Source organism: Mustela nivalis (assembly GCF_964662115.1).
Source record: "Mustela nivalis genome assembly, chromosome: 13".
Lineage (NCBI taxonomy): Eukaryota > Metazoa > Chordata > Mammalia > Carnivora > Mustelidae > Mustela > Mustela nivalis.
In genome coordinates this window covers 10,357,413-10,382,641 of record NC_139032.1, presented here as the reverse complement: position 1 = coordinate 10,382,641, position 25,229 = coordinate 10,357,413, and the positions used below count along the sequence as shown (strand labels likewise).

General features: G+C 43.8%; 2 protein-coding genes across 5 annotated transcripts in view; both read right to left on the bottom strand.

Moving 5' to 3' along the window:
• Positions 1 to 25,229, bottom strand: part of PIP5K1B (phosphatidylinositol-4-phosphate 5-kinase type 1 beta) — a 293,599-nt gene that overhangs the window by 209,238 nt on the left and 59,132 nt on the right. The window lies entirely within an intron of this gene.
• PABIR1 (PP2A Aalpha (PPP2R1A) and B55A (PPP2R2A) interacting phosphatase regulator 1) lies at positions 678 to 4,345 on the bottom strand. The gene has a single exon (XM_082696673.1). The coding sequence runs from the start codon at positions 4,201 to 4,203 to the stop codon at positions 3,340 to 3,342; it is 864 nt and encodes a 287-aa protein (XP_082552799.1). The 5' UTR covers positions 4,204 to 4,345; the 3' UTR covers positions 678 to 3,339.

The following is a 25,229-nucleotide window of genomic DNA, read 5'->3' as shown; positions in this document are numbered from 1 at the left end:
TTGATGTGCTTGGGGACTTCCAGCACCAAGTTCATAGCTTAGCAGTACTAAGACTGGTTTTGAAGGATAGGTCCCACAGGAGTTAAGCCCTTGAAAGTAATGACTAAAGTTACAAACAATAATACAATGTAAATGGTCTATATAGACTCTGAGAGCCTCATCTGATTTAAACTTTACCACCCATACAGAAAAATAAGCTTACAGAAATAAAGGTTTCCCTATACCTTCCGAGAAAAGGATCTGGCCACAGGACCTAAATTGGGAGAGATGATATATTCAGTAAGAAAGCAAGGGGGAGGGAGGGGCAAGTGTCAGATCCCCCCAGGCTCCCTGGGCCAGAATTAGTACATTTTGGTATACCATAAACATAACGGGAAGTAAAGGAGAAGCCTTAAGCTGGACGATGGAAGGATCAGACATGTAATTTTAAAAGGATTACTTTAGTTGCTGTATGGAGAATGAATGGACACCTGACAAGAGCGTGTGAGAGGGACGCATGAAAGGGATGAGTGGGAATTAGGCTACTTTGGAAGTCTCTGAGGGAAATGAATGGTAGCCTGGGGGCAGGGTGGCCACAGAGATGAAAATTGGGGGTGGGGGGTAGATTCCGGAAGAGAAAATCACTAAGACTTAGGGAAGATAGGGGAAAGAAAAGGAAGAGAGATGTCAAGGACATGTTGGCTTCCCAAATTTATATACATATATACACGGAAATGAGGAGCAAAATAACTTGTACAATATATACTGAATTAACAGAAATTACCAATGGGAAGGGCAGATGAATTTTACATAGTAAAAGGCAGACTTTAGTTTTTACTATATAGATATCTGCATTGTTTAAATACTTTTATAATCAGCAGGTATACATTCTTTCATAGTTAAATTAACATGCAATAAAAAAGAAACAAAGCATTTGCCTGGCTGAAAAGGACAGGAATGGCATTTTTGGGGGAAGAACAATCCATCCAAAGGCACAAACACATGAAAGTACACGGCGTATTTCAAGAAGATCAAGGAGTCTAGTGTTCGCAGAGTAAGAAGGAAGGATGTGTGCTCAGACAGGATGAGCAGAGTTGTAAAGCTGTTTTACAGTACGCCCAGTGAATGAATGAAGGACCTTATTATATGCCAGGTTACGGAAAGCATTCCCTACGCTGTGGGAAACGGGGAAGCACATAAAGTTTTCAAGCAGGAGGGTGAAAAACCAATCAAGTTTCTATTTCAGGAAGATCACTTTAGAGGCAGAGTGAAGACTGGGCCAGAAGGGAGGTGGGAAAATGGGCGAGATCACTTGGGCTGGAACCCAAGTTTAATCAGAGGCAAAGAACAGAGAAGGGGAGAGGTCTCAGATTCACTTCAGGAGGCAGGACTTAGCGATTACACTGGATGTGACAGGGTAAAGGGAAAAGTCAAAGACACTTCCCATGGTTTCCAGTTTAGAAAATCAGCTAGTGAGGACATCAATTTAGGTAATTCAAGAACAGGTTCAATGATACTGAATTTTGTTTTGGAGATGCTGAGGTTAAAGCACCTCCGGAAGCAGGGCAAGGTACCCACCAGGAAGCTGGCTATACAGGTTTGAACTGGAGGAACAAGGTCAGGACTGGAGTACGTGAACTACTACCCAGAACAGAGAATTTTCAGCCTACGGACACAATCTTACCCTCGATATAATTTCATTGAATTCTTAAGGCAACTTTCAAAAGCTGACCAGTTCCATTTATTCTCACAGTTGTAAAAATTCCACATAATTGTTAAAATCTCTATAAGCAGTAACTTAGAAAGCTGGAGCTTTTTTATCTTGGTCTCTCTTTTACTTCCTCCCCTTCCCCTTTTGTCTGCCATTCTATCTATCTAACAAAGGAAGATATAGGAAGCATGATATAAAAACATTTGATATTAAATATTTCTGTATTTTGTCTTAGTTGTAAAAGGCAAAGAAAAGAACATTTTACAATTCTACCTTTAATAAAATCTAAGTTAAATAATGATCTACCTATGTGACTCTCCACTGATTTTCTCTTGCAAGTCACTGACCCTTCATCAATTAGCAATCCCCAAGGCAGTCAACTCCAGCTCTGGCTTTAACTACACAGGTTCCTGCAACAATTCCACAGTTCTGTTGGTGCACACTGTCAGAAATCCAAGTCACACCGTACCTCTGTCTAACCGATGGTGCCCTAGTTTGATGGGAGCTGGAGAGGAAGGACCTGTTGGCAAGGAAACAGCTGCTTCCTTCCTGAGCCAGGGAAAACCAGGAAGGTGACAGATGGGCAGAGCAGAAAAGCAGCCAAAAGCTGCTTTGGCTCCTTGTTGGCAAGGATTTTTCACTGAGGCACAACTGGATATTTTAAAGCATATCAGTGATTGAGAGACTTATCTGCCGGGGTGCTCTGATGAAGTCCAACAGGGCTTCCCACATTTTCTGCATTTGAGAAACTTTCAAGTTTGCAGTGGTACAAAGAACCTGGTCTCAGCCTATGTAGAATGGGCCAAGACTGCAAGGCACTGTCCCATTTTCCTTCAGGATTATACCCAAGAGAATGCACTTTCTGGTTTAAAAAATGTTTTTCTTAAACTTTCCTGGAGTTCTATTTGGACAACTTATTAGAATTAATATTAAAATTTCATTAGAAAATGCGTTTCAGTGTTTAGTTTATACAGTTAATTTAAAAAGATTTGTTGCAAACTTTCATATTTTGTTCTTTTATCATTTCCCCCTCCCAGCCACTTGTGAACCCAGAAAATTAAATATCCAAGGATTCCGGGATAAAACAGACAACCACTAGATCGATATGTTATGACTAACATATTTTTTAAAAATCGCTGTAAATAGCTAAGGTCTTCGTCAAATAGAAATTAGCAATCACTGAAAAATAACATTAAAAATTAGTGTGGGCATGAAATATGGAATTTTAAAACATCAGTTTACTATGCTGATTAACTCAACATTTATATTTGCATCAGAACTTAATAATCCCATAAATAAATAGAGCTCTCAATTATTTTAAAAAATCAAGGGATAACATATGTATTTAAACATATTAGCAGCATAAAGACGTATGCTTCAACACACTTATTGGAAAACGTCTGAAAATATTACTACACTGAATTCAAGGGCATCTGCAGGAACCTGACATAGAAGTTCTATAGAGTAACAACATTTCAGGAAATTCCAAAAAAAAGGAAGAGGGTCAAATAGGAAATAGCCTCAAATTAATCGACAAAGTTCAGTGCTTGCTCCGACTTGATTTTTTTTTTTCCCCTCTCCGTTGCAAAACAAAAACAAAACAGAAAACAAACGAACAAAAAAACCGAGTCTCAGGATGGGTGGGTGAATCACTTAGATGAAAGTTCATCTACTGGAATAAATGGAGAGGCCGCTTGGGCAGGCGACACAGGAGAGTCGGTGGTAGTGCTGACTTTCGCTGGTGAGTTACACGACGATCCCGCACTGCTGCTGTTTCCGTCGAGGGTATCCGACGATACACACACGCCAGGATCTGACAGCTGTGCAACGTCAGAAGAAAGCATGTTGGTGATGCCCTGGAAAAATCTCTTTGGCTGATACTCAGTTTCCATTTCACATTTTCTTTTCAATGGTCCAAGAACACTTGGTCTAATGCAATTGATGGGACTCTGGCTTCTCCGGGTAGTAAATCGAGTCGTTGGGCTGGGAATGGGGCTCGGAGGCAATCCGTTGCTACTCACAAAACTTTGCAAGGAGGGTGAAAAACACTGCTTCCCGATCCCCCGGGTGGGCGACGGCGCTGGGGACACCGGAATGAAATCGATGCGCTTCGGGGAGGCGGACTTCTCCACGTCGTTGTCACTCAGGCTGAAACTTTCCTCCCAGGAGTGGCTTATCTGCATTGCGTTCTGCACCTCGCGCTCGTGGACGGTCTCTCGGTTGATCAAGTCCATGCCCTCCTCCTGCTTGATCTGGTGCAAGCGGCTGCTGTGCATGCGGACGGGGGAGGCCGGCAGGAGCAGGCCGTGGCGGTTCTGGAACGTTGTGCTGTTCCGCCTGGCGCTCGGCGCCTCGGCCTGGAACACCGGCGAAGTGTCACTGAGGCCGTGGATCAGGGGGGCGCTGTTAGACCTCCTGAGGCCCCCGCCGGCGCCACTGCCGCCGCCCTCCGCCGGGCTCCCGCCAGTACCCGGAGGCAACTCCAGGTCTAGCTCCATCTTCTCCTGAGCCATGTCGGGGGCAGGGAGGCGGGGGCGGCGCTCAGAGACCTAGGACTCCCATTCCCCGCAGTCCAGGGCCAGGGCCACCGCCGCCGCCGCCGCCGCCAATCTGTCAGCAGGCTCGTCCTTCTGCGCATGCGTGCCCCTTCGCGCAGGCGCGGTGAGATCTCCCTCTCCGCGGCGCCTGCTTAATGCGTAATAGTCGCCCCGCAGCCCTAGGGGGAGGGGCAAGGAGTGGTTGGGCCGCTACTCAGTCCAATTCTTCCGCAATTAGTTACCGAGCTACGAGCTCGCGGCCAGGCATGTTAATAAGGTTACCGTGTCCCCGAGTAAGCACTTGTAAAAAGTGACCCTGAAAGGCCGACGATGATACGGGGCTGTATGAAGGGGAGTAGAGCTTGGCCTAACCAGGGAGGGCTTCCCTGAGGAAGGGACCATCCGCTGAGATCAGGAGGGAGACAAAATGGGTGCAGGAGAGTGAACCGTCCAGGAAGCGGGAAGCTAGGGCCACCCCTGCGGGGGCAGGCGGGAACCAGGAGGTGAGGGAGGGAGAGGGGCCTGCAGCGCGGAGTGAGGGCGGCCCTGACGTGAGGTCCCGGGCAGTTCTGGCCTTTATCCTGAGAACAATGAAAACTCCGAAGGGTTGCAAGCCTGAGTGCAGGAGCACGGGCTGCCTTCGGGGGCACAGAGGGGTGGGAGATTAGAACCTACAGGGCAAAGACCAGAGGGGAGGCAGTCTCCTAGGCCAGAGGGGATGGTAACCTGCACTGAGGGGTTAGTGTGGGAGACGAGACACCGGTAAATCTGAGAACGATTTAGATCAGGGGGAAAACCAACCTGTCCCGCTATTGCTATTATTTTATTTAGATTCCTATTTCTAGGACAAGCATATGTGCTCAATCATCTTCCCTCAGTATAAAGGGAGGGAAGCAATAGGGCTTCACGCTTTAAAAATAAAGACAATATTTAGCTCATGTAATTAATACAAACTTTGATATCTCATTAAAATGGGTTTCTGTTTATTCATGTATTCAGTCAAGGTTTTTTGTTTTGTTTTGTTTTATTTTCCCTATGTACTAAGCACTGCCACGAAAGAGGCCCTAATAGGAGAGCATTTAATTTCTACTGAAGGGAAAGAGAGAGATAAATAAGCTATTTTCACATAGTGGCAAACCTTAGGAAAAAACAGGATGGTGTGATAGAGCACTACTGATACAAGGGAGGGGGCATCAGAGCTGAGATCTAACCACAAGAAGCAAGTCATGTTGACATCTGGGGGATGACTATTCTAAGCACAGAAAATAGCACCTGCTAAGAAAGCCCTAGGCAGGCATGAGGTTGGTGAGTTGGCATGAGAAGAAAAAAGGGCAGCTGAAGCATAAGGGGGAGAATGGTGTGAGGACACAGAAGAGTTTGGATCTCATCCTAAGTACAATGAACAGCCACTAGGGAGTTTAAAGCAGGAAAGTGATATTATCTGGTTTAGGTTTTAAATATCGCTTTGGCTCGGTGGGAATTAGGCTGAAAGCCGGCAAGAGTGTAAGCAAAGGGGCAGATCCGGAACCCACGGCTACAGTAGAGGCGGATGACTGGGCGAGGGCTGTAGCAGCAGTGACAGGGAGAAGTGGATGGAATCAGATGTTCTGGAAGTAGAACCAAGAGGGTATGCAGATGGATTCCATTCAGATATTGAAAGAAACAGACAATTCAAAGGCAACCCCTAGGTTTCTTAACACTACGTAGATGGTATCATCATTTACAGAGAGAGGGGGAGGAGTGGGTTTCAAAAAGTGGAAATTAAAGGAGTTCTGTTGGGCAAGGTGAGTTGTAGGTGGCTATGAGATATCCAGGTGGCTGTCTGAACTGAAAGAAAGCATCGTGATTTTTGTTCGTCCTCCTTTTGCAGCTGAAGAATGTAAGGTCCAGAGAGCCTAAGTGACATGTCACACACTTTGTTTAGTAGTGGGGACCTGTATTAGAATTCAGGTCTCTTGGTTCCCAGTCTATGCCTCTTTTTCCACTGTACCTCAAAGTAGCTTTTCATATGAATTCCCTGTAAAATACAGGTCCTAATGCTATAATGTTGATTTTTCAATGCCTGTAATTACATAGGAACTGATTTAAGCTTTCCAAATGTCGGACAGTATCCAAAGTGCTTCACATGTAGTACCTTACTTAAGTCCTCACAACAACCCTATCAGGGAGGTACTGTCCTCATCATGCAGGGGAAATGGAGATGCAGATATGAAGCAATGTTACCAGGATAAGAGTAAAGAGCAGAATCTGGGCTTTCTGGGTCCAGAACCTGGGTACCATATTGCTTCTTCCAAGGGCAATGATGTTTTAGAACTGGGAGAAGCCACGTCCAGAGTGTTAGCTTTGTGAAGGCAACAGAACTTGAGACACGATTCGATGCACAGAATTTTTACAGAGTGACAAGATTTTCATACAGAAGTGGTGGCATGATAATACAATAGCGTATTTGCTGATACATGATGTACTTGGAGAAGAAGAGTAATGGGGAAAAACTTGGAAATGGAAGTTGGAGTGAGAAAATCTGGGCTCTGAACACCAGGCAAAAGGGCCTGTACTTAACATGTGAGGCAACAGGAAACAGTGGAAGGTTTCTGCCAAGACGAATGACACCAGGAGAGCTACACTTTAGGACCTGCCAGGCAGCTCAAGGATGGAGTGAAAGTGGGCGAACAGAAGGGGAAATAATCAAGGTCATAATCAACTATGACTTTCCAGGTACTTTAAACACTCCATTGTCCCACTTAGTCCTCACTACAATCCTATAAATTAGTTATTGTTATGCTCATTCTGCAGAGGGACACCGGAGGTTCAAAAACTGCAAAAGGTGAGGGGCGCCTTGCTGGCATAGTTGGTGAAGCATCCAACTCTTGCTTTGGGCCCAGGTCATGATCTGAGTTGTAAGACTGAGCCCTGTGCGCTTAAGACTCTCTCTCCCTTTCCCTTAACATTTTGCAAAAGGCCCTACCCACGACGTGGGAGAACAAAGAGCTGAACTGATCTGAATCAAGGTCCTACTTCAAAACCTGCATTATTTTTGCAGCCTTTGCCATGGATTAGAGAAGGAGAATCTATGGCTAACTGGGAGACGAAAGCAAGGTCTAAGCTCAAGTTGGCAGAAAAAGGAGACGGATTTGAGAGACGGGAAGCTATCGACAGTACCTGACTCCCTGTGTCTCCAGAGGATGGAGAGAGGGCCGTCACAAATGACAAGTTCAAACAGGAGTGGCTCAAAGAATGGTAATTAAGTAAAAAGAGGAGAGAGGAAAGAAGAGCTTTCAGAAGGAAATATTAGAGAAACAGAAAAAAGCATTAAATTCAGAAATTTTAATAGTCACAGCATATTGCTGATTTGCGTATTATAGAATTATTACTAATGTGGCTCAAATGTGCCAACACTGTTCATCCACGGCTGGAGAGGTACAACTATTATCTTTACTAATCAAACACAGAGATAGTGCTAAGTCCACAAAATCAAACATCCGCGCCCTTTGGTTCCTGCCTAATACCTATGAGCAATCTTCACTCATTTCCCTGTTTCTGCCTCTGTCTGTGGGTCAGTTCTCCAACCAGTCTTCAAGGTATTCCTGGAAGGAAAGACGTGAATAGAACCTCTCAGCAGATTCCCACTCAGAAAGTCAATGTCATTGCCACGGTCTGTACAGCCCTATCTGACCTGGGTCCCTGCTGTCCCTCTGACGCCACCTCCAGATACTGCCCCTCTCTCTGCCTTCCCGACTGGGAAGAGGCCCCTTCCTGCCCTTCGGCCCACGAGGCATGCTCCCCCCTCTACCTGGCTTACTCTTCTTCCGGTGGACGTCCACGTGCTCCCTCCCGTCAGGTCTCTATGCAAATGTCACCGACTGAGAGGCTTTCCCCAATCTTCCCTTATAAAAAGCAACAGTAGTTCCCGACACCAGGTCTACACTCATTCCCATGCCCCTTACACCGTCTTTATTCTGCTCTCGAGCGCCAAATGACCCATACGTATGTATCGTTTTCTTGCCTCTTATCCTCAAGAAGGTCGGCGCCACAAGAACAAGGCCTTTGCTTTGTTTCCTGCTGTGTGTCTAGCGTCCAGACCAGGGCCCAGGCCACAGGACTCCAGAAGCAACTGTGCCACCGTGCAAATGAGTAATCGATGACTGAACAGACTAGCACAGCTTCGTCCAGACACAAGAAAACTGTCATTGGAAAATCCAGCTCTAACAGGCTTTTCTACACTGATTCTACATACTTTTCACTTTGACGATTCCTTGTCTTTTATCAAGATTATTATTAAATGCCCTCCAGACCACACTTGTCAATCACCTGACCTAACCTTTATGTCAACGAGGAAACCAAAGCCCTAAGTTTCCACTCCTTTTCCATCATATGCGGATACACTCTTGATAGAATTAAAATGCTCAGTGCTGAGGATTCTAAGCAGTGTTTAATGTATTTAAGTTACTGCTTCCTCTCAGAGGAATAAAGGATAAATGAGAGAAAACAGCAGCCATAAATCGCAATTCAGCCTGTTGCAAATGAATAATGCCAGAGGCAGGATTCAGGAGATTGTCCCTGAGTCAATTCATCCTTCTGGTTTCACTCTGGGCAGGAATTAAATACCACACTTAGACAGCTGATATTCGTGCTCACTCCTGAGTCATAAAAGCAGATTTCTATTCAATAGTTAAGCTTTATTGTGATTAATATTACATTTTATTAAGCTAACAGATAGTTCCCTTTTAATTCCTAGGGGCAGTTTTTCACTATTAAAGTCCCAAGCAGAGGCGCCTGGGTGGCTCAGTGGGTTAAAGCCTCTGCCTTTGGCTTGGGTCATGATCCCAAAGTCCTGGAATCGAGCCCGGTATCGGGCTCTCTGCTCAGCGGGGAGCCTGCTTCCCTTCCTCTCTCTCTACCTGCCTCTGCCTACTTGTGATCTCTGCCTGTCAAAACAAAAACAAAAACAAAAACCTTCCAAGCATATGGCAAGGCAAACACCCACCTCTGAATCCACCCATATGAATGTGAAATACAAACATGTGTGTATTTACACTCTTAATGACTGACAAATAACTCAACATCCCACCATAACCAGCAACACCGATCTAAAATAAAAATATGGAAGAAGAAAACTGGACTTTCATAGTATGGGAACTTAGCATTGACTAGTTCAACTGCTTAAGGAAAAACGTCTGGTGGTACCTAGCAGAAGAAAATATATGTATGCTCTCTGGTTCAGCAATTCCACTCCTGGGTACAGACCCAAGACAAACACCTACTTCTGTGTCCTTAAAGACATGCCCAAGAATGCTCCTTGCATTATTATCTGTAATAGGCCCTAATTGGGAACAACCCACATGTCCATAAACAGTAAATAATACTATGGAATTTTTATTCAACAACATGAATGAGTTACAGGATAATGTTGCAAGAAAGAAATCAAACACGAGAGTTAGATCATCTGTGACTTCATTTTCATGAAGTTCAAGAACATCCTCAATCACTCTAGGGTAGTAGAAGCCAAAATCCCTGTTACTGTTGGGACAACTGATGGCAGGGGCACAGGAAGTGTTCCATGTCCTAATCTGGGGGCTGGTTACACAGGAAAACACACATGTGAAAATTCATTCAACTAAATACTTGAAGAGTACACACCGCATTGTAGAAGGAATTAGACTTCAAAATGTTATTGATACAGAAAAAGAGAACAGGAACTTGAAATATAAATGGAAGACAGAAGAGAGTAAGAATATTTCATAGAGGGACGCCTGAGTGGCTCAGTGGGTTAAGCCTCTGCCTTCGGCCCAGGTCATGATCTCAGGGTCCTGGGATTGAGCCCCACATTGGGTTCTCTGCTCAGCAGGGAGCTTGCTTCCCCTTCTCTCTCTCTCTCTCTGCCTCTCTACTTGGAATCTCTGTCAAGTAAATAAATAAAATCTTTTTAAAAAAGAATATTTCATAGAAAGGCAGTTGTTTTGTTTAAACACGAATCATGAGCCTAAGCTGGAATGGTCATCTTCCAAATCTGACATACAACAGTATGAGTCGAAGAACAGCCAGCTGCCCTTGCCAGCCCAGAGAATGGACACAGAAATACACATACACACACACACACACACACACACACACACTCCTCAAGTGACATTTCACTGGGGCCGTAAACACCAAGAGACTCCAGCTACCTCATGTAATCTCCAGATACTTGTCTGAGGCTGGTTACAGGTCACCAACAGAACCACCAGCTCTCCTTGATCCTATTCCCAAAGCGTCCTCGAAGTCCGTTATTTCTAAGAAGGCATGAAGGAGTTAAGGAAGCCCATTTCATAACCTTCGATTTTCTCAACTTTGTATGTGTTCAGTCAGCGTTGGCTCCACAATGTTCTCCCGGCATCATGCATGAGATCGAACAGTTAAAGTAAATGGAGTCAAGGAACTCAGCGGGGGCTGTTGCCAGGTACAGAAAGAACGAGAACTATGCCTAAGGACACGATTTTGGCCACAAGGAACTAATGTAGTTATCCTGATCAAAGAAAAACAAGATGATATCATAAACTTACCAACCATTCACTCTCCAACTGCTGCAAGCCCGCTACATTATAGATCCTCTCTGAGGTTTTTCACCCTCAAGGATCCTTCTTCTAACTCTTAAAACTTCAAAGCAACAGCAAGGATTAGAAAATCAGAGGAGAAGTTTGCTCTGGAACTCGTGACCCCTCTCACTGCTCATTTTTCATGACCGCTGAAAGCCATCAGCCCACTTGCACGGAGCCACGTTGACTTTGTGGTGCCTTCACTTTGGCATCAAACTTCTCGTAGGCCACAAACCAAGGTGATCACTGATATCCCGTTTGTGGCTACATGCTTCTCTCTGCTGGCTTGCCATCTTTCTCTAGCAGGACTGATCCACCTGGCAAGAAGGAAACACTAACTCATGGCTTTATGGATAATGGATAAAGTTAACTTTAAAACATGTGAAGGCTACAAATCTAGTTGGACTGATATGTAGGCCTTCTAGTTGGATGTCTCAGAAGCCTCTATTAGGGCTCAAGACACGAGTACACAGCAGGACCATAGCAAAAAAAAAAAAAAAAAAAAAAAAAAGAAAAAGAAAGAAAGAAAGAAAAAAGTGGAATCGAACCCGAGTCAGACTATCATACTTCTTGCTCTGTGACCTAGGACAAACCTGTCAACCTCTCTGGGCTTATCTCATTTATGAAGAGGGGACACAACCTCTTTATGAGGATCAAATGGCCTGATGTCATAATTAAGCCTTATAAACACTAGAAGGTCCTGTACAAACAGGTTTCTCTGTATTAAGATCCTCTGTGCTGGAATGCCTAGGTGGTTCAGTCAGTTAGGCGTCTGCTTTTGGCTCAAGTCACAATCCCAGGGTCCTGGGATCAAGTCCCACATCCTGCTCCCTGCTCAGTGGAGAGCCTGCTTCTCCCTCTCCCGTTTGCACTCTCTCTTTAAAAAAAGAAAGAAAGAAAGAAAATCCTCAGTGCCATGATCAGAAAATGATCTTCCCCACTTTTCCACCCCTCTCACCAGAGGGCATCCTTGTTTTCTTGCTTTTAGTTTGATTCTGTGGGAGAAAATTCTCTCATCTTCTTCCCTGAGACCATAGTACTCTTTAGAGACATACATGTTTTGGGGTTTAAAAAAGTATGAATGAAAGGTTCATATGCGGGTCACAGTTCCTGACAAAGAAAACAAGAACAGACTTCCTTTCTAAGAATTTTACTGAAATCTGAGAAGAGATGGACCGCACAGGGGTAGAAAGGCCATTGGTAAGTAAAAATGTGGCTGGATCAGTGAATGCTATTCCCAACAGCAAGCCATTTGTTAATCCCCAAAGACAGGAGCTACCCTCCCTGGTCGTGCTGAACTTTTCAATTGGGACTAATCCCAGAGGCTTATTCTTATTTATTCATTTTAAACCCTGTTTTGAATTACTGCTGCCATGCTACGGCCCTTCTCTGGTATCTAATAAGCTGCCCAGGGACACATATTGGCCTATGCCTGACAAACAAGTGGAACATAGCCTCTTTCAGACAAAACAAGCAGAGTAAAGGGGAACAGACTGGAGAAACATTCAAGAAGCTTCAATGGTCCCCATTCCGTAAGATGTGTTTTTTCCTCCAGGTAGCAGACACCCGGAGGAATGTTTTGAGGAACAGGACAAATGTTCCAAGGAAGTTGGAAGCTGGACCTAAAGACTGGTAAGAAACATGCTTAAGGGACCCTTTTTTTTTGGGCTTCAGAGGGTGGCCACTGCACAGCCAAGAGTTCCTTACCCTCTCTGACACTTGAAGACAGCAAGGTTTAATACTAATCAAGAGGGCAGTTCATTATTTTTTCTCCTCTTTTTACCCACTGTCCCTCAAACTAAATAGGACAAGCAAATGCAACAAAAAAGAACATGTACTAAGAATGGGGGTGCCTTAATTCCTCTCAGATTACACTGGCTAATTTCTTTTGTTTTTTTAATTTCTTTTCAGTGTAACAGAATTCATTGTTTATGCACCACACTGAATTTCTAATCCAAATGTAAGAAAAGTTCCATTTGTTAGTACGAAGTCTATTTTTACCACTCATGGAATTTAGCCTTCGGAAAGTTCCTACTCATTAGGAAATGGTACAGATTTTTCTTTTTCCCTCTCCTCTTGAAAACCAAAAGCCTAGGATAGACTTCTTCTACCTTTACAATCAAGATGCTTTCCACCAGTTTTCATTATTTCTGTCATCAGATAATAGAGACTTATGTTAAGACATGTGTGCCAGATACTTACAAAACTTGTAAGTACTGTGCGTGTATAAACTTGTTCAGTCCCCGCACCAAGTCTAACTCATGATCCTCATTTTACAGAGGTTTTAGAGAAGTTAATTTTCCTGCAGCGACATAAACAGGTAAGTGGTAGAGGACCTGGAGCCCAGAGGTGAGCTCTTCATCATCTCACCTACTGCTCCTCAAGAAATACACTGGATTCCTCATCCTGCCACATTCATGGTGCTCAGGGTATCTTCCAATGTCAGTGGACCGAATATGTACAGGGTAATAATTCCGTTGATCTGAAGGTCAGATGAGGGTTCCATATAACTACATGAGCTTACAGATACCAGTGAGGTTACGAAATCAGGCAGATAATCAATGCCCTTTTGTCCCAAGAGAGTCATGACACCCAATGTAAAGGATTATAATCGCAGAATGATCAGAAGGAAGCTTTAGGAATGACCCACATTAGAGGCACCTGGGTGGGTCTAGCTTTAATTTTGGCTCAACTCCTGATCTCAGGATTGTGAGATCAAGCCCAAGTCATGCTCTGCACTGAATGTGGAGTCTGCTTGAGATTCTGTCTCTCTCCCTGCCCCTCCGCACCTTCTGTCTCTCTCAAGTAACTAAATAAATCTTTGTGGGGGGGGGGCAATGACACACACTAAACTTGACCAGCCAGTCCACTGAGGTTCAAAGAGAACCAATGATTTCTTTGAGTTCAAAAAGGCACTGGGACAGAAGAAGGATGCTTTATTAAATCTGTACAGACTGGGGCGCCTGGGTGGCTCAGTAGGTTAAAGCCTCTGCCTTCGGCTCAGGTCATGATCTCAGGGTCCGGGGATCAAGCCCTGCATCAGGCTCTCTGCTCAGCGGGAGCCTGCCTCCCCCTCTCTCTGTGCCTGCCTCTCTGCCTACTTGTGATTTCTGTTTGTCAAATAAATAAATAAAATCTTTTTTAAAAATCTGTACAGGGGCGCCTGGGTGGCTCAGTGGGTTAAGCCGCTGCCTTCGGCTCAGGTCATGATCTCAGGGTCCTGGGATCGAGTCCCGCATCGGGCTCTCTGCTCGGCAGGGAGCCTGCTTCCTTCTCTCTCTCTCTCTCTCTGCCTGCCTCTCCATCTACTTGTGATTTCTCTCTGTCAAATGAATAAATAAAATCTTTAAAAAAAAAAAAAAAATCTGTACAGACTGCTTTGTGATATTTGCTCCATAGGTTCCCCTCTCACTTCCAACTCCTCCTCTCAGCAACGGCATCCACTTCCCTGGTTTTAACTACGCCTGATGTGCTGACATCACTCATATTTCTATTCCTTGACACAGCTGACCCATCTTGAGCCTGGAATCTGCAGCCATCTACGAGGCATTGCCACTTGAGGTTCTATAGGACCTTCAGACTTATCGGTGAACAAACTCACTTTTCCCTGCCCCAGATCCCCTAGACCTGAGAATGAATGACACAACCTCCTCCCAGACAACCAAATCAAAGCTCAACATCATCTAGATCTCTCCTCTCCTTCCTGTCTCTCTCATCCCAGTACTTCTTCAACATCTGGTGCCTTTCTACCCTTGTTACTAAAGCACAGGGTCCCATCTCCCACTCCAGGACTACCATCTTAACACTAGTGAGTCTTGGTCAGTTAGGATGGCTCCAATCTTACCCAGTTTGCATCAACATCGCCAGAGTGGATTTTCTGAAACTATCTTGTCAAGGTACTTACAGTCCCCCAAACTCTTGCTCAAATTCTGCCACTGATGTTCCCAGCAGGGCCACAGGACAGACAAGCAGACTACAGAGAGAAAGGCACACTGAAGAGAGGACAGAGGCAGCTAACCCTAATATCTCCCCAGATTTCTCTAAAGCTTTACTCCCTTTGAGCCAAAAGTGCTATAACGTAGTTCTGAAGAACGGGGGCTCTGAAGTCAGAAAACCTGCATTTACATCGTGACTGTAACTTACAAATGTGTGACCTTAGGGATCAAGTTACTTACCCCCTTGAGCTTCTGCTTTTTTTTTTTTTTAATTTTTAATTTTTTATAAACATATATTTTTATCCCCAGGGGTACAGGTCTGTGAATCACCAGGTTTACACACTTCACAGCACTCACCAAAGCACATACCCTCCCCAATGTCCATAATCCCACCCCCTTCTCCCAAACCAAAAATGGAGGCTCTCACTGCTAGGATAAATGAGGAAGAAGAAAGAATTAGTGATATAGAAGACCAAATGACAGAGAATAAAGAAGCTGAGCAAAAGAGGGACAAACAGCTACTGGACCACGAGGGGAGAATTCGAGAGATAAGTGACACCATAAGACGAAACAACATTAGAATAATTGGGATTCCAGAAGAAGAAGAAGAGAGAGAGGGGAGCAGAAGGTATACTGGAGAGAATTATTGGGGAGAATTTCCCCAATATGGCAAAGGGAACGAGCATCAAAATTCAGGAGGTTCAGAGAACGCCTCTCAAAATCAATAAGAATAGGCCCACACCCCGTCACCTAATAGTAAAATTTACAAGTCTCAGAGCTTCTGCTTTGTTACTGAAAAAGTAAGAATCAGAGTCACTCTGTCAACTGATTCTTGGGAATGTCCCGATTGCATGCGTGAAGCTCTTAGATCACAGCCAGACACGAATGAGACTTCTCAAAAGAGGTCCTGGAGCCATAACCAGGCCATCTTACTTAACTAGAGTGTGGTCTCACTTCTCTTTCTTGGGCACCAACCACGCAGCGAGCAACTCACCCAGTACTGACTGAGCGCTAGAACTGTCTGCGGTTCGATCTGAAGACGGAACCAACATTGCTAACGAAGCTTCTCGGCCAGAACCCCGAGATTTCACATTTCCTTGTGCCACAAAATACTTCCTCTGAGTCTGGTATGATGAAGGTTCCGTAGAGAGTATGGCAGAGATGAACAAGACCTCAGGGGAGGTGAGGGTCCAGGAAGGAGGGAAACTGCAAGTTATTAACTATCATATAGGCTAGATCTTCCATTCTCGGCCTTCAGGGAGCATCAGTATCGTCCGTGGAATTTTGAAAACAAACGCAACGGAGTCCCAGTCCAGACAATCCTTTTCAATAGGGCCTGGAGCAGGGTAGTGTAATTTTCATTAAAAAAAAAAAAAAAAAGAAAGAAAAAAAAAGGGGCGCCTGGGTGGCTCAGTGGGTTAAGCCTCTGCCTTCGGCTCAGGTCATGATCTCAGGGTCCTGGGGTCGAGCCCTGCATCGGGCTCTCTGCTCAGCGGGGAGCCTGCTTCCCTCTGTCTCTCTATCTCTCGCTTTCTCTGCCTCTCTGCCTACTTGTGATCTTTGTCGAGTAAATAAATAAAATCTTAAAAAAAAAAAAAAAAGAAAAAGAAAAAGAAAATCACCCCCCATCCCCAGTGAATCCAAGGCGCTCCAGAGGTTGGAAACTACTGGGGGAGGAGGAGAGCATCTGTCCTGCTCAGAAGTACTTACTCAAGGGGCACCTGGGTGGCTCAGTGGGTTAAAACCTCTGCCTTCAGCTCAGGTCATGATCCCAGGGTCCTGGGATCAAGCCCCGCATCGGGCTCTCTGCTCCACAGGGAGCCTGCTTCCTCCTCTCTCTCTTTCTGCCTGCCTCTCTGTCTACTGGTGATCTCTGTCTGTCAAATAAATAAATAAAATCTTAAAAAAAAAAAAAAAAGAAGTACTTACTCAAGTGAAAGTAGTTTTGAGGATGAGGAGATTGCTTTCAGCTGAGAGGAAGAACAGACTGTCTATGAAGAGAGTCTGGTTTAACTTGCTTAACTTGGAGCATGAGAAGCCATCTTAAAACAGGACCCGTGGATTAGGAAGAGCTTTGAGAATTTTTGTTTTTCTATTACTTGGATTCCTTCCTCTCCCTGTTTTGACCCAGAGAGCTCAGAACTTCAGTGAGATGGCCAAAGGCAGGGGAAGAGAGAACTGCACCCTGTCAGGAGCCCAGCTCACACCGCAGGCAGCAGACCTCACCCAGCGAGGGGGGCAGCTGACCTCTACTGGCAAGGCACCCAACATCTGACATGCCAACTAAAGACAGTGACTTAAAGCGACAGGAGGACATTTTACTGCCTAAGAGTGAGCAGAAAGTTCCTGAGTTTTACACTCCGAAGAGCAGACCATTCTCCATCGAATAAATTTACACTGAGAGGCAAAAATAAAGAGTTCACACCCCACGAGCGCTGCTTGGTACCCATGGGACATCTGACACCTGTCACATGTGGCAGAAACGCTCAAGAATTTAAGGATGTGGGGGAGTTTCTCGTGTCTGGGTGACACCTGGTGACCTTGGAAAGAGGACACAGGTAGAGAGAAGAAAGGGAGTGCAGAAAAAAGGCAGATGGGAGGAGCTGGGCCCCAGGGGAGATGCTAACAAGCGGGTTGTGTGTGTGTGTAGGGGGGGCAACCACACAGACTAAGCTTTGGAAAACTTGACTGATTCAGATCGAGAGAACGTTTTTCAAGTTCTGACTGGATGCCTGGTGCTTTCGTGTAGACTGAGAGGAAAACAAGCAATAAAATGTCACCAACCGCGGGTCACGGGAAGGTTCTTAAGTACGGGACTTTCTGAAACTTTTTTTTTCCTCTCCAGAGAAAAGAGTTGTTAAGAATGGTTAAGAAATGGTTAAGATGGTTAAGAAAAATGTAGATGGTATTAAAAAAAAAAAAAAACTTGAGAGGCAAAGCCCTCAAGTGGATGAGGAGGTGAGCTGAGGGTGCCAAGAATAGGTTATAAGTTTTTATTTAAAGTCGATTAAATAACCTTTAGCTTCAGATCAGTCAGATCTGGGGAAATTATATCCTTCTTCACAAAGAAGAGCTACGGTTTCAGAGAGCCACACTTTTCACCCTCTCCATGACTGACAACACAAGAACTTCCACTTTACGTCAGAAAAAAACGGAGGTAAAAGGCAATTAATGGTGTTGCTTTGAGAATACTTAGCTGATCTGGCCACCAGAAACAGAATTTAAGCTGGAAAAAGCCCCACAGTGTATGTAAATGGTGGTGAAAGCCTGGTCCATTTTCCCTATTTAACTTGCTTTAGGGATGTATGAAATCTAAAGGATTTCTCATTCACCTTAATGATGTGTCAAAGAAGAGAAAGGTCACCCTGGCCCCAAAGGGATTCCCCACGTATTCCAGAACCTGCAAGGCAGAATGTTGCAGAAGAGGTGGCCCGTGGCCAGTTCCCCACCAATATGAACCCTCCAGCCGGTATTTTTAAAAAAATAACAATTTTTCAATTTTAAAACTATGATGGGGGAATCAGGGATGTGTTCTTGGGTATGAACAAGCTGTGTATTTAATGAAGCAAATATTTTACAATTTGTTCAATTGCTTCTTGCATCACTTTTCCTAACACAGTGACCCGTCGACTCCTACAGACACTGCTTCACCACTAAGAACCTAGCTGGCCCCGTTACCTCTCTTGAGTTTATTACCAACACTGGGAGACCTAACTGAATGCTTCTAAGGGCAGACAGACAGATGGAGAGGTATCACCAAGATAAACAGCATTGCACTTAGCAGACCGGAGAGCCCTCGGGCATCTAAATGGGGCAAGCAGCCACACTCAGCTCCTGGGAATGCTGCTCTTGGAGAGAAGGGTGGTAATCGGTGCTAGAGCCTCTCATTATTCAAAAGGCCAAAAATCCAGATTTCTAAACATGTACACTTTCACACTGGATAGATGTGTAATTTTTTAAAAAATTGCAGAGAACACTTTTGCTTAACATTGATTAAAAAAAAATTAAACGCTAACACTAATACCGATCAAAAGGTATAAAGCCAGGCACAGGCTTGGCCAGACTGTTGTTCTTCTCGTCTCATAACATCCTTTATCATTTTTTTTTTTTTAAATACTCAACCCTTCTCTGGCCACATGCTCTCTAGGAGAGGACAAAAGTCACGTAGAAGAATGCTTGGCAGGGGCCAGGAGTGAGACACTGCCTAGGAATGATGGTGGGCGATACCATGATACCTGTCCTAGTTGGTGATGTATGCGTCTTTTTTTTTTTTTTCAAGATTTTATTTATTTCACAGATGGAGATCTCAAGCAGGGGGAGGGGCAGGCAAAGGGGGGGAGAGAGAGAGAGAGAGAGAGAGAGAAGAGGAAGAAGGCCCCCCGCTGAGCAGAGAGCCCGATGCAGGACTCGATCCCAGGACCCTGGGACCATGACCTGAGCCGAAGGCAGAGGCCTTAACCCACTGAGCCACCCAGGCACCCGCTGTAGGCATCTTTTTTTCCCCCATCGCTCTCCCTGCCAGGACCAGTCAGAACTGGCCACACAGCCGACTGACTTCTCCTGTTGTTCATCACCATTCTGGTGATTTTCTCCTCTCCGGGTATGCACTTCAAATACTGCCAAATAACAGGCTTCAAACTTCCACTCCAGTGTTTATGGATCTACTTTTTTTCTTATCTTCTGGCTGGTACTTTCTAGTCAGGTTTATAATTTCAGCGAAAGTGAGCATTCTTACCACGCATTTGATTTAAATGGGAATGCTTCTTGGGTTTCACAAAGTATGGCGCTGGTTTGGCACAGGACTGTGGATTTAAAATAAAGCAATAAAAGTAACGAATTCTAACTTATTCTACTTATGCCAACTTAATTTTTTTTAAAGATTTTATTTATTTGACAAAGAGAGATCACAAGTAGGCAGAGAGGCAGGCAGAGTCAGAGGGAGAAACAGGCTCCCTGCCAAGCAGAAAGCCCCAGTGTAGGGCTCGATCCCACGACCCTGAGATCGTGCCCTGAGCCGAAGGCAGAGGCTTAACCCACTGAGCCACCCAGGTGCCCCCAATTTTTTTCTTTTTAATCAGGAATATGTATTCCTTTTGTTGCTGTTCTTACCACAGACTGATTTTATTTAATCTTCTAAAAAGTTTGGCAAAATTGATGTGAAATAAAATTCACCCTTTGAAAGACTACAGTTCAAGGGTTTTTGACAAATATGTATAGTCACGTAGCCACTGCCACAATCCATTTATCACCGGATGTCGAATTCTAGCAAAGCATTTTTGGCACTGATTAAGATGACCACAAAGATTCTCCTTTTTCGATCTAATATGGAGTTGAGGTCACATTCCTGGGATGTACCCCACCTGCTCATGGTATTTGATCCACTGCCAAATTCTATTGGTAGTATTTTATTGGAAGGTTTTACAACAACATTCATAAGCAAGACCGATGTACATGAGTGCACACAGGCACACACACTACCTTCATGAAGTCCTGGTATAAAGCTCATTTTTGTGTCTTCACCTTGGAAGTTTGACTTTTGTGATATGCTAGAAAACGCTGAAATTGTCATGTGAACATCTTTCCAGGTCCACATCAGAGAGTTCTGGTTTATACCAAACGTCCCAGTTAAAGGCCCTTTGAGTAAGTTGTAATTTTACCCTCGTGAGTAACAGCCTTGAATGTGCAAAGAATTCACTGAGGACATCTGGGGCTTGCGCTCCAAATTCAGAGAGCGCTTTTTGATGAGTTTTTCATTTCTGACAAGGTTATTGACTTAGGATCTCTCTGCTGGGAGCCACTTTGATAAAGCAAACTTTCCTAGAAATACCACTCACTTCGTGTATCTCCATTGAATCTGACACAGGACCTCACTGTATTTTTTGATAATTTCTCCTTGTCTGTCTCCAATTTTCTGGATTTTTACTTTTTCTAGTAATCAAAGACATATTTGTTCATTGTACAAATTTGAAAACATTAAGATCAGAAAAAGGTGAAAGTCACCCATAATAATCACTAATGAGACTATCCTGTAAAACACTCGAAACTAATCTGTCTACACACCTACCTTCCCACATACCCACAACGCCTATCAGCCTGCTTTTTCTTTGGTGTATGATACGATTATCTTTTCTGTATCCGTAGGTACAGATTACATCTTCAACCTCAATGGCTACAAAGCATCACTATACCCTGCCTTCCCTACTTAAACTCCTGACAATAGGGGATAGGTAGATCGGTTAAATTTTTGTCTTTTGTATTTTTATTCTATTTTATTATTATTATTATTTTAGATTTTATTTACTTGAGAGAGAGAGAGAGCACGCACAAGCAAGAGACAGGGGCAGGGGAGGAGGCAGAGAGAGAGGAGCAGAGGGAAGGGAAGCAGCAGACTCTCCACTGAGCAGCGAGCCCAATGTGGGGCAGGACCCCAGGACCCCAGGATAATGACTGCAGCCGGCGGCAAACGATGAACTGACTGAACCATCCAGGTACCCCAGGTTAAATCTTTTTAAGCTGTTAACAGTACTGTGTTGAACGTTATTTAACATCTTTATATGCATATCCAATTATACATACAGAAGTGCTAGTCAAAGATAGATTTTAAAACAATGCTTTACTTGTTAAAAAAAAAAGTCTATTTCTTACGTAGAAATAAGCAAAGAAAAAAAAATGCACCAAGAACAGAGTCAAGATTTCCTGCAATCCATTATCCAGCAACAGCTTCGGTTAATTTTGTCTGATGCACCCACCAAGTCTAAAGAACACTTTTCTCCTTTAACCACAGTGAGACCATATTATACACTCTAGCTGGTAACTTACTTATCATCTTATGCTGTCTTTTCCTGCACAGCATCATTCCATAGAACTCTAAGGCAATCCATGGATAAAAGAACCATACTTTCATCATCTACTGATAGAAATTGGAGAAGTTTGCAATTTTTGCTTTTATAAACAATGCTACAATGAATAAATAGCAGTGCATATTTATTTTTTTTCTTGCCCCATTGTTCAATTATTTCCTTAGGCTAAATTCCCAGAGGTGGAAAAGCTGGATGGGAAGATACGTACTTCAAGGCTTCTAACCAATACACCACCCTTGAAGAAAGGGACATCAATCAACATTCCCAACCCAGTCGAAGTGCTTGCTCTCCCCAAATCCACTCTAATCTTGGTATTAACGTTCTTCTCAAACTCAGACTTAGGTAACAAAATATAGCACTATTTTTTTTTCCATTTAAAAAAATTAACCCATTGGACATTTTCTTTCATGTGCTTTCTTGGCCCTTCGCGGTAACTTAAGAAATAGCTTTACATGATCTCGTACCTATCTATAAGCAAAACAGCCATATTTAATTGTATTCATTTCTTAAAATCGTAGGTCCTACTTCACTGGAGAATTAAAAAAAATAAGAAGAAAAACATGCCTTGCATTTATACGAACAGCTCTGGTACCACTGCTGGATTTTTGCTTTTGGTTTATTCCATTTTTGCATTTTCCATTCCATTTTTGCTTTTGGTTTATCCCATTTTTTTCCATGTCGTATTAACATAAAAATGTACCCGAACATTATTATATCATGCCTTTCTAGAGCACAGAATTCAGGGTAGCACAGGCCACACCCAACTTCTCAGTACGGTATATGTATTTTAATAAACATTTCATTATAATATGGTTTTCATCTCTAACAGCTCCACGGAACAACCACTAAAATAATACTTGAAGGAAAGTTCTGTTTCATCAAAATGTCAACATCTGTAATGTCTGAAACATTAAAAATGTCGAGTGCAGTCTTTCTCAGAGCTTCCATTTTTGTTTTTTTCAGAGCTTTCAGTTTTAAATAAGCACCCATTATGAACAATTGTGACTGATTTCCTTTGGAGCAAAAATTTCCTTTGGAGCAAGAACATTCACTTTTTTTTTTAACAGTTAAAAACAAATGACCTGCAAGTGAATTCAAGATAATGAGCAGCGACTGTAGCATTCCATCAAAGCATTTTTGTTTCAGTGTTTAAGAACAATATTCAGAACACATTTCCCATAAGGCAGCGAATTTACACGGGCTTTCTCCACTTTTTGAAAAATCCCTGGTTTTATTCAAAAATGCCCACTCATGTGTAAAATGCTTCCATGTTTTTAATGACTACCATTAAGGAAATCAACATAATTACAGTTGGAAACATAAGGTCCCTGTTTCTGGATGCGTGGGTATTTAAGATGAAGGGATCTCATAATAAAGGTGAGGCAAGAGGAGATTTACTTCATCAGGTGCAGCTAGAATCATGCTGTCCTAACATTATTGCTTTCTGTGTTGATGAAGGATTGCTTAATTGGCCTGACCTTGCCCATCAAGGCTTGGTAGAATGTATCAAGTAACACTATAGCTTTAAATGATAGTACGGAAAACCAGTAAAATAAGTGTTTTGATATTCCTCAAGCATTCAGTAAAAGATCCGAAAATTCCAAAGTCCTACAACAGTACTTTGATAAAAGAATGTTTATTATGATACAAGTACTATCACTTGAAGACATCACCATTATCCTACCAACTCCTCCATTATATCTCAGGGCCCTAAATATAACGGATCCCACAGTTTAGCGGAAGAGACAACCAGGACAGCGGATTAGGGAATGACAATGACACAAAGAAATGGAAAGGCCATTCTGCACCACGAACAGCACTGCGGATTCACCCTCCATGAATCAGAGGCTCGAGTGAGCACACAGTTCCAGAAATAACCCACCATTGGATTCCTGCTTGAAGTGAAAAGATGACCACTATGGAGACTATTTATTGTTGAGATTAAGTAAACCCCCAAATCTCATCCAAGTGCAGCCAGCCTTTAAGAGACTCAAGATAAACTGGAAAACCAGGACATCTCTTAAAGTAAACTGAAACAAAGGCTAAAAAAAGAAGAAGAAAAAAAAAAAAAGTAGGGGGATGAGTATGTCCAAAAAACGGGGGGGGGGGGTAGGCACAAAAGGAGAGAGAGGTGCCAATCACTGTCTCCAGCATCCCCGGAGAGGACGGTACCCTGAACCGAATGCTCTGAGAGTCCTCATCTGTCTGACGGACCCATAGCTCATGAGCAAGGCAGATCCACTGCAGCTGGCCTCATCTGTAGAAACCTGCCCTTGGAGCATTCGTGTGCCTCTCTCTGTTCTGACCCTCAGCCTCACTTACAGACCATTTGGTGTTAACACAGGAGCTCAAGCAAGTTTACCAACTCATGGGGAGAAAATACACCACTTCATTGACATACTTATCCCAGCACGCCGAGTGTTTTCCATTCCGCACGTACACTGCGAAGGTGGCCTTTTTGATCACGTCTGAGGATTCTGAGCGGTATGAATCAATTCACCAGCGTCCAATTAGCCTTACAGAATGACGACACTGAGTTTATGAATCTACAAAGCTGTGAATCATGTTTTTTTTTTTTTAAACCTTCAGTAATTTCCCCACGCCAGCACTACAGTGTTGAAATTCCTGAGCGCTGCAGACCTTGCCTACTTTTTTAACCTCATGCGATAGGACGGTGATCATCTTCATCTCTAAGAGCTGACATTCGTTAGGTGTTTCTCCCACGGCAGCCCCTTCCTAGTAAGCATTTTACTTACAGTATTTCATTTAAAACTCCCCCAAACCCAAAAGGTGGCTAATGTCGTCTTCTTTGTTTTACTAAATGATGAACTAACTAAAGGCACAGGAAGGTTCAGCGCTTGGCCTCTATCATGTTCCCACATGAATCTCACACTGCAGTCATACTGAAGTATTTGCCCAGACACCATCTGGCTTTTTCTTGTCGGACCACCTCATTTTTATTCTTCAAGATTCAGCTGGGGCAGGCCTCCTCTGGGAAACCTTTCCAGGCACCCTAACTTTTCTAGGAAAAGTTACCATCTCTCTCTCTCTTCTGGGGCCCATACAGGTGTCCACATACATGTAATGGGAAAACTAAGAGTCTCCGTGTAAAGCTGTTCCCCAACAGGCTATGGGCTCTCTCATGGGCAATGTCAAGGTCATCGCATAAAGCCCCAGAGTCTTTCACCGCACAACTCCAGGGGGCGCCATTCAGAGAGACAACAGAGTGGCACACATGGTGACTCCTGCAGTGGTAGAGTGTGGCAGCTTCAAAAACAGTAATCCCCTACTTCCCAAAAAATAAGGCACAGAGGATGTACGCACCGACATTTCTGAGCAGGTGGTGGAGACAAATATAATAGATGTGAAATGAGGCTTCACCACTGAGATGTCCCAATGGGATTATCACCCTACTAACCAATGTTCCAGAAGGTAAAGGGTAAATAACGCTGTCAACCTGAAGATAAGTGCTAGTTTTGTCACCCAGTACAAGGAAACTCAAAAAACTCTGCCTTCTCTTCTCTGTATCAGCTTCTCGTCCATTTTTTCCAAGTGCTAACGGTGAATTGAGATCTTCCTCTGAGCCTTTGATAACGGCATAATTAATCTGAAAATGCACGTAGCATTTTCGCCAG